Source organism: Protopterus annectens, chromosome 12.part0 (assembly GCF_019279795.1).
Source record: "Protopterus annectens isolate FY-2018-M chromosome 12.part0, PAN1.0, whole genome shotgun sequence".
Taxonomy (NCBI): Eukaryota; Metazoa; Chordata; order Ceratodontiformes; family Protopteridae; genus Protopterus; species Protopterus annectens.
The window spans coordinates 628,082,828-628,096,253 of record NC_056746.1 but is presented as its reverse complement, the minus strand read 5'-3'; the positions used below and the strand labels follow the sequence as shown (position 1 = coordinate 628,096,253).

General features: G+C 38.5%; 1 protein-coding gene across 2 annotated transcripts in view; it reads left to right on the top strand.

Moving 5' to 3' along the window:
* Positions 1 to 13,426, top strand: part of CCP110 (centriolar coiled-coil protein 110) — a 640,744-nt gene that overhangs the window by 411,965 nt on the left and 215,353 nt on the right. For both annotated transcript variants that reach the window (XM_044089754.1, XM_044089755.1), the window contains one exon: positions 2,613 to 2,761. In XM_044089754.1, coding sequence (XP_043945689.1) covers positions 2,613 to 2,761 — 149 coding nt within the window. The remainder of the gene's footprint in view (positions 1 to 2,612; positions 2,762 to 13,426) is intronic.

The following is a 13,426-nucleotide window of genomic DNA, read 5'->3' as shown; positions in this document are numbered from 1 at the left end:
CAATACTAATCAATCGAACCATAGTAGAAGCTAAAATTCCCACGATCTGGAAAATATCCTATGTAATCCCACTTCACAAAGGAGGCAACTCTACTGAATTCTCCAATTATAGGCCAATAACTATATTCTCTCCACTTGCAAAGATTATGGAAAAATGTATTCATAGACAACTCATGCACCACCAAATCCAGAATCACCTTATGGCAGACACTCAGCATGGCTTCTGTCCTCATCACAGCACTACTTCAACCCTCCTAGCCTTTGCCAACACCATAAGCCATAATCTCAACAATAATTATATATCCTCAGCCCTCTTCTTGAATCTTTCCAAGGCATTTGATATGTTTGATCACCAACTTTTAATCCACACCCTGCAAACATTCTGTCTAGATACTAGCGCCCTTCAGTGGTTTCAATCCTACCTGAATGGTCGGCAGCAGGCTGTCCTCTGGCAGAACAAACTCTCTAACCTTCTACCTAACACCCTTGGAGTACCACAAGGCTCTATACTAGGACCCTTGCTGTTCTCCATCTTCATTAACGACCTTTATACTGTCATCCCAAAAGTCAGCTGTATCCAGTATGCTGATGACTATAGTCTGATTTGCTCAGCCACATCTCCAGTAGAGTTATGGTCAGCTACCCAGACCACCTTTAATACAATAGAAAACTGGCTTTCTGAACATCGTCTGATCCTAAATCCCAAAAAAACTAAAATGCTGTTATTTTCACCAACACATAGGTCTACCGCTTTCACCTTTACCATAAAATCAAATGATGGCACAATAATCTCCCCTGACCCATCTACAAAACTATTAGGTGTCATCATAGATGATAATCTAAAATTCGACCTACATGTTAACCAGACTATCAAAACCATCAATAAAAAACTAGGGTCACTTTACAGAATAAAAGCCTTCCTAACCCCTCCAGCTAAAACTGCCATAGCTCACTCTCACCTTCTTTCAACCCTTCTGTATGCATCCCCTCTACTCTCGAATTTAAACAAGACTCTCCTTAACAAACTCTCAATTTGCACAACCACATTGCCAGGTTTGCCACTGGGCTACCTTTTAGGACACATCATTGCATCAATCTGAATCAGCTTGGGTGGCTTGAACTACCCAGCCTAATCCAGTATAACCAACTAATTATGGCCTATAAAATCCTCTATAATCCAAACAATACTCCTGCACTTAAAAATATTATCACCCCTATAACAATCCTAGACCGCTTTGATCCTCTAACAAACTACTAATTCAGACTAGCAAAATTAATAACACAGCCGGTGACTCTCTCTTTGCAAACTCTGTAAGTAGACCCTGGAACTTTCTTCCAGCTGATATTACCTTACTTTCTACTTTAGGTCAATTTAAAACTAAACTCAAACAACATTTGGCACTTAACTGGCTATGTCAATGTATCAAGCCTAGCTAACTCTCTCTAGAATGTGCAAAAATCTGTTAACCAGTTTACTGTGTAATTTAATTTAATCCTGACTTACGCTCGGGATTAACTCTAACCTGTGGAACTTGTTTAACTTGCTTACTTATGTAATCACTGTAAATAGTCTGTTTGTAATATGTAATGCTGTATCTGCTTACCCTTGGAGCTTTTCTCCCCGGGCCTCCGCTGAAAGTGGACATGCATCCATTCGGACTATCCCGGTCAACAAATGTAAAATAAATAAATAAATAAATAAAAATGTTCCCTTGCCATGCACATCATGGAGTTGTTTTCAGTTTGGGAGGTGTGGAGTGGGGGTAGGGAAGCTCAACTTCCACAAAACAAGTGCTTTTTGACATATGCCTTTAACTTGCAAGTTATATGTAATGTTTGAGCAGTTGTGATCACCAATTATTTTCAGGGGATTATCTGTTCATCTTAAATAGTTGAATGTGCCTGAACTATACATTCTGGTAGCCTTTTTCTGGAGATGCTAAGCCCCACCTCCTAGAATAACTTCTGAAGTATTTGTTAACTACTGATGAGCAAGTGGATGATTGAAGTCCACTTATGCTTAATGTTGGGGCACATACCAAGTAGTGAGGCTGATATGACATGGGAAAGACAAAGGCTTCTGAATAGTAATCCATGGCAGCAGTAAAAAGCCTTTTAGTTGCTTGCTATTCATACTGATTATTTAAATGCTAATGTGACGATCCAGAATATGCAGAGCATTTAGGGATGGACAATATCAGATTTGCATCCTAAGTCTGCAAAATAGTTGTGATCTGATTGAAGAACTGAAACGTCATGGTGGCTGCATTGTTCTACATGGGCCATTTGTGAATGGAACTTATTTCTTCCATTTGACTATAGTAGTATACAGAGGTAGTGGTAGCAGAGTTCATTTTGTGGCAGTGAATTTTTTTCCTGCATACCTGGAGTACACAGAGAGTGACGGTTCCCTTTTTTATTTTATTCTGGGGTTTTTTTGTGTTTTTTGGAATTTTCTTGTAGGCAAGGGAGAATGCTTGTAACAGCAGACTGAATATTCACATCAGGTGCACCATTTCTGAGTGTTTGATAAAATATTTTATGCAAGTGTTTTTACTGAAAAACAGTGTTGAATTGACAGGTTATGATTTAATGCATTATTTTTGAAACAGGTTTTAGCTGCAGTCCGAATCTGCACAACTCCAGTTCCAGTGCTGTAACATCTAACACTTCATTCTGTCACTGGAGTCCTGAGGACAGTGTTGTGCCAAAACTTTATACTCCCAAAATATATGGCAGAACCCGAACCAGGTGGTCTCAGGTGAGACAAATAACAATGTTGTTTGATTTTATTTCGTCTTCATGTTAAGAATTTGAATATAGTGTTAATTAAGTATAACTGTGACAATGACAACAGTATGATAAAATGCATTTGTCTGGTTCAGGTACCCTTCAAAAAAGTTCACTGCTTTGGTTAATCTTAGGGTTTCTTAAGTGTTAAAAGAACAGCAATAAAAGGGTTGTTGTTTATATAAATGCAAATTTTGTCACTTAACTTTCTTCATAACACTAAATATAAATACATATGATATAAGATAGAAAATGCTGGCAGGCAAATTCTCAAAAAAGCACCGGACACAAAAGTGATGCATAAAACGAAAGTTTAATGTTAAATAAAAACAACAAGAAATAAATTCATGAGGGCTTTCGTTAAAACTGTGTTTACTTCATCAGACAAGGCTTAAAAATCAAAACAACCATTCTAAATACATGTAAAATTCATCTGACTGGGCAAAGGGAAACTAGCTGAGTAATTGCTAAAGAAAAAAACACCTCTAATTATCCTTTTAGTGACTAAATGCAACTTGAACTATTATCATAAAAACAATTAAAACTGATAATTTTTGTATATATTAATATGTATATATGAATAGTTGTAACTAAAGCAAGAAGTAAAACAAATCAATTTAAAACCTTATGCTGTTTCCTTGACTCTCATACGTCAGAAATATCTCTTGCAAAGTCAATACAAATAAAGTGCTTCTGCCAACACACATAATTTATGATTTTTTATTTCTTTCCAGGGCCTTTAATTTTAAAACAGGAGTGATAGATGTCCTGTCATTAATACCAGGTCATTTACATACAATGCAATAGGATTTGCCATCTAAGTTCCTTTAACTCTATTTGGAGTCCCCAGGGTTTCTTGTCACTGATGTCCACGTGGTCTATTGCCATAAACCTAAAGTTATGGTTAGTGTTGTCTTGAATGTGCCTAGCTAGTGCATTGTTCATGTTCTTCCTTATGGCATAATTATGTTCATAAATCCTGGCACTAAATTTTCTTTCTGTTTTGCCTACATAAAATGCTAGGCATTGGTCACATGTAGCCACTTAGACAACTGCCTTAGAAGAGCAATTGTATTTCCCTTTTACATGAAAATATGTGTTGTTTACTGTAAACTTAGTCCCTGTTTTTACTTTGTGGCAGCAGTTACAAGACTCACATTTATACATGCCCACACGACCAGTTGTAGTGTAAGTAGATCCTTTCCTTAGAAGATCTTTCAAATTTAAACCCCTTCTATATGTAACTATTGGTCTTTCACCTAGATGGGTTCTGATGTCCAAGTCCTCCATCAGATGACCCAGTTTTTGCTAAAAATTGATATTGGGTTATGTGAGACAGAATTGAATGTGAGCACCATTGACCTAAGGAATGGGCTGTTGATCAGCTCAGGTCTTCCCATCTCAGCTTGAGGTGAGCTGTCATCTGGTGCATACTCACCTACTATGGGCTTGAAGTAACCTAGTCTTCTTTTTTATATAACTTCTTTCGTAAGCTCATTGAGCAATTCAGTTGGGTAAGCCCTCCTTAAAAACGTGGATTTTAGATTACTGCACTCTAATAGGAAATCCTCCTCTCCAGAGATCATGCGGGCAGCTCGGACTAGTTGCCCTTTTACCACTGGCCTCTTTTGGTGGTTAGAATGGGAGCTAGTGTAGTTCCCAGTCAGATGTATTTTACATGTATTTAAATGGTTGGTCTGATTTTTAAGCCTTGTCTGATGAAGTTAATACAGTTTTAACGAAAGCGCTCACAAATTTATTTCTTGTTGTTTTTATTTAACATTAAACTTTCACTTTTTGCATCACTTTCGTGTCCTGTGCTTTTTGGGACTTTGCCTGCCAGCATTTTTTATTTTATTTGGTTTGTTTAGTTTTCATTTCTTTAGTTTGGACATATGATATAAGTACTTACTAATTATGAAATAAAACATTAATAATTATATTAAACATTAAAGTAATCTTCATAACATATACAAGTAAATAGTGATGACATGACTAAAGTTTTACAGCAACAAAGTCTAATAGCTGTGTAAAATCTGACATCTAGTGGCCAAACCGAAGTATTAAAGCTACTGAAATAATGTCCCTTACAAATATTAATTTAGTCCAGGACGGAGTCACACATTCCAGGTTAGTGATCTCAAGTTTATCTTTATAATTTAAAAGACTTTGCTAACCAAACTTATTAGGTGTATGGGCAACAATTTTGACTATACCTGTAAACATGAAGCAAGCAACCATAAAGTATATGTTTGTATAAAGCATTACAAATATGTTTATTTTTAGTATCATTTAATATTCCAATACACAGAAGTCAGAAGTCTGGTCTATACTGAGGGCGCCACAGGAACATATAGTCAAATATATTTTACCCTTTGGCTGTGTCAAGTAATAAGTTTTGTAATATCATGAATTTTGCTTCTGTTAGTTGATGTTATGGATTTACATTTAAGGAGATGTATGTAATTGGAAAAATGTCCAAATGGACTAGAAACAGACAACTTCTTCCTTGTCAATGTTTTATGTGTAGGCTCAAGATAATGAGGCTTTTTATATTTGCTTAAATGGTGTTTATCAGGTAAAATTCCTGAAACGTTTGCTTTTAGAATATGCCACTGCATGTTAATCTTGTCACAGATTATATTTTCTTTTCTTCCATACATCAACAAATACTAGATTAAAGCTATTGACTGGAGCTTTTTTTTTTTAATTTATTTCTAAGTAAATTGTCCCTAGATGAAGTTAAAGTTTGTTGCCTGGCCTGAGGCACACATGTGTATAGCACTGGCCCGATGAGCAAAACAGTGAGTTAAATCATCTGCAAATACAATAAAATGCTGTACAGTAGATTAGGTGCTATGAACCCTTAAAATTGTGATTTAGGTATGTGATGGATCACAACTGTTGGCTTGTAAAAATTAATTTTACTAAAGGGCTGATAGAATACAGTGATGATAATACTTTCATCCTGATTCTTTAATTGTAATTTCCAAATATGTATATTGGTCTGATGGAATTGCAGTGAACTGTATGCTCCATTTGTACTCATGTAAATAATCTACAAATTGTAGTAGCTCTTCATCCATCTGTACACCTTTTATTGAAAACACACTACCAAGTGCAACAAGAGCATAAAATTACAAAGTAGTCATTTTCTGCAGGAGAGAAGCAACCTGCACTCCCCACACCCCCTGCTATTGGAATACACGAACTCCAAGATTGCACAATAAAGGGGAAGGGGCATATTTTAATCACACCCAAAAACACACAAGAAATCAGAAAGTGCTCGTAGTTCAATTTCCACAACTCACAATGCGAGTCATTATTTTACATATGTCTTTATCCATATACAAGTTTGACACTTGGTTGTATACTCATATAATCAAGAGCATCAAGATCAACAAAAACTGGTCAGTTGGAAAAACTGGGAATTACCAAAAAATAAATAAAAAAAACACTATTTTTTTGCTGGGGGGCAGCTGCAAGCTGAGATAGCCATTCAGCACAGATTCAGCAGCGTCAGAGACCAAAGCTGAAATCCTGCACCCCAAGACAGTGAGGTGTCTATAAAAATAGCAATTCAACATGCTCTGACCACCATTTTATGGAAAGAGCAACCAGTGACCATTCAAAGAACAAACAACAGCAATTATCTTTAGTGTTGATTAGGTGGGAAGGTTGTGTTTGTGGCACACGCAGGAAGTCTGTGTGTGGTGTATACTGTATTTACTTGTCCAGTTGAAATGAACAGCGAGTCATACTGTGGAACAAGTTATCTGTTGTTGTTGCAATTTTTGGAAATGGGAAAGTGTATTTTTGGTATATACAGCAATCAACTAGTGGGACTTTAGTATTTAGAAATCAAACTGATAGTGTATAAAAAGACTGCAGTGAGGAAGGCGCTGTTTTATCTTGACCTTACAGAGCCTTTCAGCAGATCCATTTGACAGAGAGTGCACAACATAGTCGAGTTGGAGCACATAGGTAGCAATGATGACTTATTATTTAACATTTGTTTGCCAGGATAGTCCAACTGGACAACAAGTGTCCATTTTCAGCGAAGTTTGCCTGCCACAGTTGCGACAAGTTGTGCACAACCGTATGCGTAAAGTGAGGCCGCTGGAGCTGTGTGTGAATCAGGTTAGGGAACACTGGGCAGTGTGGAGTTGTTCATGAAAGGCATTAGCTACTTCCAAAGTTGGTTGGAAGTGTGTGTAGAAGAGAATGGGGGGGGGGGGGATATTGCATGATGTGCTGTGAAAAGGTTATGATTCTGCCTGAAGTATGTGCTGTTGCCTGTTAGTATAATTCAATAAAAAAGTTACCTAGTCCAAAATGCTTGAATGACTCACTGTTTGGTACTGCATGAAATAAGAGCAAGAGTATTTGGGGAAGAAATTAAGAGTAAAAATCTATATTGACCACTCCTGTGTGGTGCACAAAGATACAGTGCCTTGTAGAAAGTTATTTTCTTGTTCAAAACGTATCCCCCTTGCTTTTGTGCTGCCATGCATTGTGAGATCTGACCATTTGTTGCATTAGCCTTTAATTTCCTCTTACTGCATTTGAAAAAGTCATTATATATGTATGTATATTAGGTATCTTGCAAGAACTTGAGCTGTGATCTCCCAGGTTTGCCTCTCTGTTCTGCAGGAAAAAAGCACATGGACAGCAATGCATCAGTTTGCTGCTGAAGGAAGAAGAGTCATTGCTTAGTGCTGCATGATGTGGATTAAAATTCAGATGCATTACCATTCAGTATTCGGCTTCTCTGCATTTATCTTTGAGATTGTTTTTGAATAGTGAAACAAACTGGAGACTAACAGAAAACACCTATTAGATGTGAAGATTGTGGAACGAGTTGTGGCTACAGAGAGACCATTTGGCTCAGTCTACATAGCCATTTAACAAATAAATCCAGTCTTTATTAGTCTTAACTTTTCTTAGCTATGATCCTGCTGCTTGGCTGCACATGTCCGTGTGTGAAGACCTGCACTTAGTACTGTAAATTGATCTTGTTTTGTAGGGTCAGCTGGGGGACTTGCAGGTTCTTGCTGCTGGTTGTGGTTTGGAGCTGGCTTCCCCTGGGTACTGTCTAAATGCATGTGGAGTATCATGCATACCTCAGCTTTGTTTTCAGGCAAAAACAAGGGGGGCACTAACCCAGCTAATAAGCTCATTTAACAATGCACATAGACATTTAAAGCTCTTCTCACTTGCCAGTTAAAAAACTCAGTGTAGGTTTGTAATTTTGGACATAGGCTTAACTTAGCTAAATGTTTGCAGTGGCTGCCTTTTGTCAAACTATATTGATTTGTAGGTTAATAAACATTTATGTGAACTCGTGAAGGAACAGTATAGTAACTGATAACTCGCTAAAAACCTAGTGATTATGCACCCTCTAATGACTTTAGCATTAGTGCTCTGTGTGTGGCTGTTGTTATGGTCCTCATTAAAGGTTGATGGTCTGTATGTGTCCTGTCCTGGGCACCTACTAGGTAAAAAGTGCCAGAAAGTATATAAATCAACTTAAGTGCTCCAGTTTTGTCTCTCTGTTTCTTAATATGAAAAAATAAAGTAATGTACTTTGGAGACGGAACTCAGACATTTCATCTCTCCCTGATTTTGACTCAAACTTTAACTGTGTCCTTCTTAATCCCTCCTGAAACTTGTGACTTTTGGAGAAAATGTGGTGAATTGCACCTAATAAATAATGACAGTAATTATAACTTTAGGCTTATTTTACTTCAGAAAATATATATTAATTCACGTTTTTATATTCTGTCAGTGTCTCAAGTTAATAATAATAATAATATTTTAAGAGTCCTTGATTATGCAGTTATGGGTCCCTGATTGGTTGAGAGCTATGGCGGAATCACCCTTGCCTTTTTTCAGATGCAGAACTGACTTTTACAGTGATTTTTTTAAAGATGTACTGCCTAGAACATATGCTGGATCCGTGATTTGTTTTCTGACGTAATCCTTGCTATTAACAACCTACCACCACTGCCACATGTTGGTTTAAAATTAGTTGTAAATATCTCCACAAATGTTCATACAGTTCTTCATTTTGCACTATTGAATATTTTTTGACTGCTGGTATATGACAGCATTAAGACAGCAGTCCGTATTTAGTCTTAATAATTACAACAGATTCTTTTTATGCATTATTTTATATAACTTATGTACTTAGTTAAGGGGCACCAAACTTATGGCAGCAGTCAGCAGTGAGAGGTAATAATCAGCAATGATGTATGGTATAATGAGTTAATTGTGAAGCATATGATACATCAAGTGTCCCTTTTGCTGGGATGTCACCACTGGATAATTAAATATGCAAATTACATTGTCATATCTTGTCTTTTATGGTCACTTATGCCTCTAAAGTTTACAAAATTATAAAGTTGGAGAGCTAAACATTTCACATAACATACCACACAACAGAAAAAATGTTCCCTTTACATAACTTTCCTTGATTCATTGTACATTTGTTGCTGCATACAATAACTGCATGTAGATTGTGGAAGTCAAGATCATAGGATCATAGTAAGTTACTAGGCTATTGCCCCTGAGGCCCTTACAAGCCTAGCCAAGAATTTAGCCTATGTTCTGACAATTAGCCCATGTTCTAACATTAGAACGATTGTAGTTACTGTAATGTTGTTCTTCTTTCGGCTTTTCCCGGTTAGGGGTGCCACAATGGAACTCTGGTCCGCTAATGATTGGCAGGAAATTTTTATTTTTATAACGAAGGCACGCCCATTCACGCATGACTTTCAAATGCCACTTGACCGTGGGGAGGACATGCAGACTCCACACAGAAGGTGCTCCAGCCCAGAATTGAATGGGAGAACCTCTTGCTGTGAGGCGACAATACTACCGCTGCACCACCGTGGCTTGTGATTATAGTTACTGTAATAAGGACATCATATACAGGGGGATAGAAATGTGCTGGAAAACACAATATCACCTCTTGCAGATGATGTCCTGTTGTCCTTAGATAACTCAAGACTCTGATTTCGCCATCTTATTGCAATTATTAAATGAATTCCAAAAATAAGTGGGGCATAAGATAAACTAAAATTAAAACCTTATCTATAAACTATACTCCAACATATATCCTGGTTCATTCTATAAACTATACCCCAACATATATGCTGGTTCAATCTTATCCTTTCTTATGGGAACATACAAAAATGTAATGAACTACAGTAGAGAGTCAGTTATCCAAACTAATTGGGACGTAGGGTAGCTCGGATAATCAAGCTGTTTGGATAATCAAACACAACGAACCAGGTAAAAAAACTTATAAAATCTTATTTTTTCTGCATGCAGGGAATACACTTTTCAACCATTCAGCGATTCCAGTGTACAATCAAGAATATTTTTCACACACGAGTGGGCTACAAGCACAAAAGGCATGCACAAGCAAATACATATAATATTTACATATTCAGACTTTATGATTTTCCTACCTAAAAACTTTGGAAAACTGTGTTTGGATAATTGACCTTTCGGATACTCGAGACTCTGCTGTATTTCGGTGGCACATTAGTAAGCTCAGTCAATTAAATTAACACTGGATGATACTATCACAAAAATACAGGACACAATGTCTAATTTGAGTTTAATTTCAGTTTAATCTTGAAGATCTGGGACTGATAATCACCTATACTGCAAAACCTACTTAAAACCTGGTTGCCTCGTGGTTTTGGCGTCTTTTCAGGCTTGTTGGCTGTTGGTGAAGCACCCACCAAGAGGAGAAAACGCTGAGAGAAGAAAGGAGCCACTTTTGAGATTTTAAGTATTTTTCCTCTGTTTATTTGCTAAGTTTTTCTGCATCGCCACCTATTTTGAGCATTTTCTGGCTTGTTAAACTTGATTTCTGCATTAGTAACTGTATTTAGAGCACAACCTAGAGCTGTTTACTGAATTTCCTGTTTGCACTTATTTTTAAAATCATTTTTTTCTCAAAACTTGCATTTTATCTGTCTTTGGAAGCACTCTTGTGTGGGGTCATTTACTGAACTGTTATAACTTGTTGATACTTGTGAACCTTTGCTATCTCTGAAAAAAAAACAAAAAAATCTAGCTTTTTTCCCACTTTTCTGAGATTTAAAAAAGTTCGGTTACAGGCTTGCTGTTCTTGAACTGTTTGTAAGTTTCTTGGTGGCCATTTTTTGCTTGGGCTAAAGGGAAGTCTCTCTGTTGATCAGTGGCGGTGAAAAACATTGAGCAGCCTGCCTGCCCCTGTGGGAGTGGTTACTGATTTGAAACTGTAGTTTTATTGGCCATTTTGGGTCAATTCCAAACTCCTTCATCTTCCTCTCTTAAAACCCTCTTTTGCGCGTTTTTGTGCATAGCGCAACAGCGGGCAGTGCCGCCTAATTGGGTTTAAACTATTCCTGGCTCCACAAAGTCTGCTCTTCACTTTTTCCCTTAGAACTGCTCTATCTCTCAATTTAAACACCATATTCTCATTCTAAGGCCCTTCACTGGTCCAATTAAGTAATCCTACAAGTTAGCACTATTAAACCATAAGCACTACTTACTCTTATACTCTCTATGATTACCCTGTCCTCTATTGGTCCATCTTAAATTCAGTTTCCCTATATTACTCTAGCATGTCCAAAGGTCAGTCAGTGGTTTCCTCTCCAGTCCAGCTGGTGAATCTGGGAATTTTGAGGCAATGTTACAACTGTCTCATGTACACGGACAACCCTCTCCTCCTCCAAACAGGTTCAAATATATGTGAGAGATGCAACTATTTAGCCAAACTGGAGGCTGAGCTCTCTCATCTCAAAACTGGTGTAACCAGTTAGGAGGAGAAGGTAACCTCACACAACACAATTCCAGTATCACATAGTCCCACCACATCACCGAGCCAAACACATAAATACACAAAAACATACTCGGAGGCTCTAAATAAAAATCTACCTAAGCAACAGAGACCTCCAAAGCAGACATCCAAGCAAACGCTACCTCAAAACAAAACACGCACAACACATAGCCCACAAAGTCAGTGTGCCAAGCAGCCACAGCCCTTAAGGCTGAATAACACACCTGATACTCTTGTAATAGGTGACTCTATTGTCAGACACACTGACGTCCCATTCACCAGGCTGAATAAAGAGAAGGTCATGGTGAGCTGCCTGTCGGGTGCTAGGATCCGCCACATAACGCAAGAACTCAGGTCACTCCAAAGCAAATACAAATATGACTCCGTCATTGTACATGCTGGTGTGAATGACCTGAGATGTACCTCCCTGGACTACATGAAAAGAGACATAGAGGAGCTCTCTGATCATGTAGCCCAGGCTGGTATGAACCTGACCTTGAGCAGCATCTTACCCTCACCTAGAATGATGCCACAGTACAAAGACAAAATGATCGATTTTAACAACTGGCTAAAATTTTGGTGTCATTCAAAGGGGATCCAGTGTCTGTCAGCCTGGGATGACATGCTCGACAAGCCACGTTGCTTCGCTAGGGACGGCTTGCACTTGCCACCACTGGGCTTTCGGATATTGGCAAAGGCTCTTGCCACCTCCATAGTGCCTTTTTTAGACAAGGCTCAAAAGTCAAACCCACCCCCATAGACAGCACAAGGAACAATAAACTAAGGGTAATGCTGCTTAACGCCAGAAGTCTTAACCTCAAGATGCACGCACTCGAAGCTCTCCTCAGTATAGAGAACATCGATATCTGTGCAGTGACAGAAACCTGGTTCAAGGCTCCAGAGAGCACCCCAGCACTACCAGGCTATACCTCATATCATGCTTTTAGGCCCCAAAACCCGGACCGAACCACAAAAGGAGGGGGAGTTTCCATATTTATCAAGGATATCCACACCTCCAGGTTAGTGGCATTGCACGGTATCGGAGACCATCCATGTGCAACTAACAGTGGGCAAGACTGCTTTTCAGTTTATAGCATCCTACAGACCACCCTCTCAAAGTCAGGAATCCCACTCGGCTTTCCTAAAAACATTGGAGAACATGAAGATCTCTCTGAACACCATTATATTGGGCGACTTCAACTACCCAAACATTGACTGGGAGCACTACTCAAGCCCCAGCACCTTAGCCCAAAGGTTCCTGGAAATTATAAACTCAAATGCTATGAAACAACTAGTCACCACTCCCACAAGAGGGGACAACATACTAGACCTGATCATTACCAACATGGGGACTCTATGCTCCACACCAGAAGTATATCCCTCATTGGTAAGATCAGACCATAAATTAATTTCACTGGATGTCCACATCCCGACCCCACCCCCAGCCCAGAAAACCACAGTGAAAAACTTCTCAAAAGTAAAGTTCTCACTTCTCAAAACCGAAGTGGATTCCTTCAAGGCCCCAGAGCCAGTGGAAACTATGGCCCAAACTGCAGAATCCTATATAAATGCATTCTACGGACATCTCCAGGAATGCATGGATCATGCTATCCCAAACAAAACCAAGACCCAGTCATCCAAAGGCAGGCGTCCAGTCTGGTGGACCCCTGCCATAAATAAACTGTACAACAGAAGGAGGAAACTACTACATGATAGAGCAAAATCCCTAATAGGGAAGGCACCTCTGATCAGTACTAGCAAAAAATTACGATCCCTCATAAAATCCTCCAAGGCCAG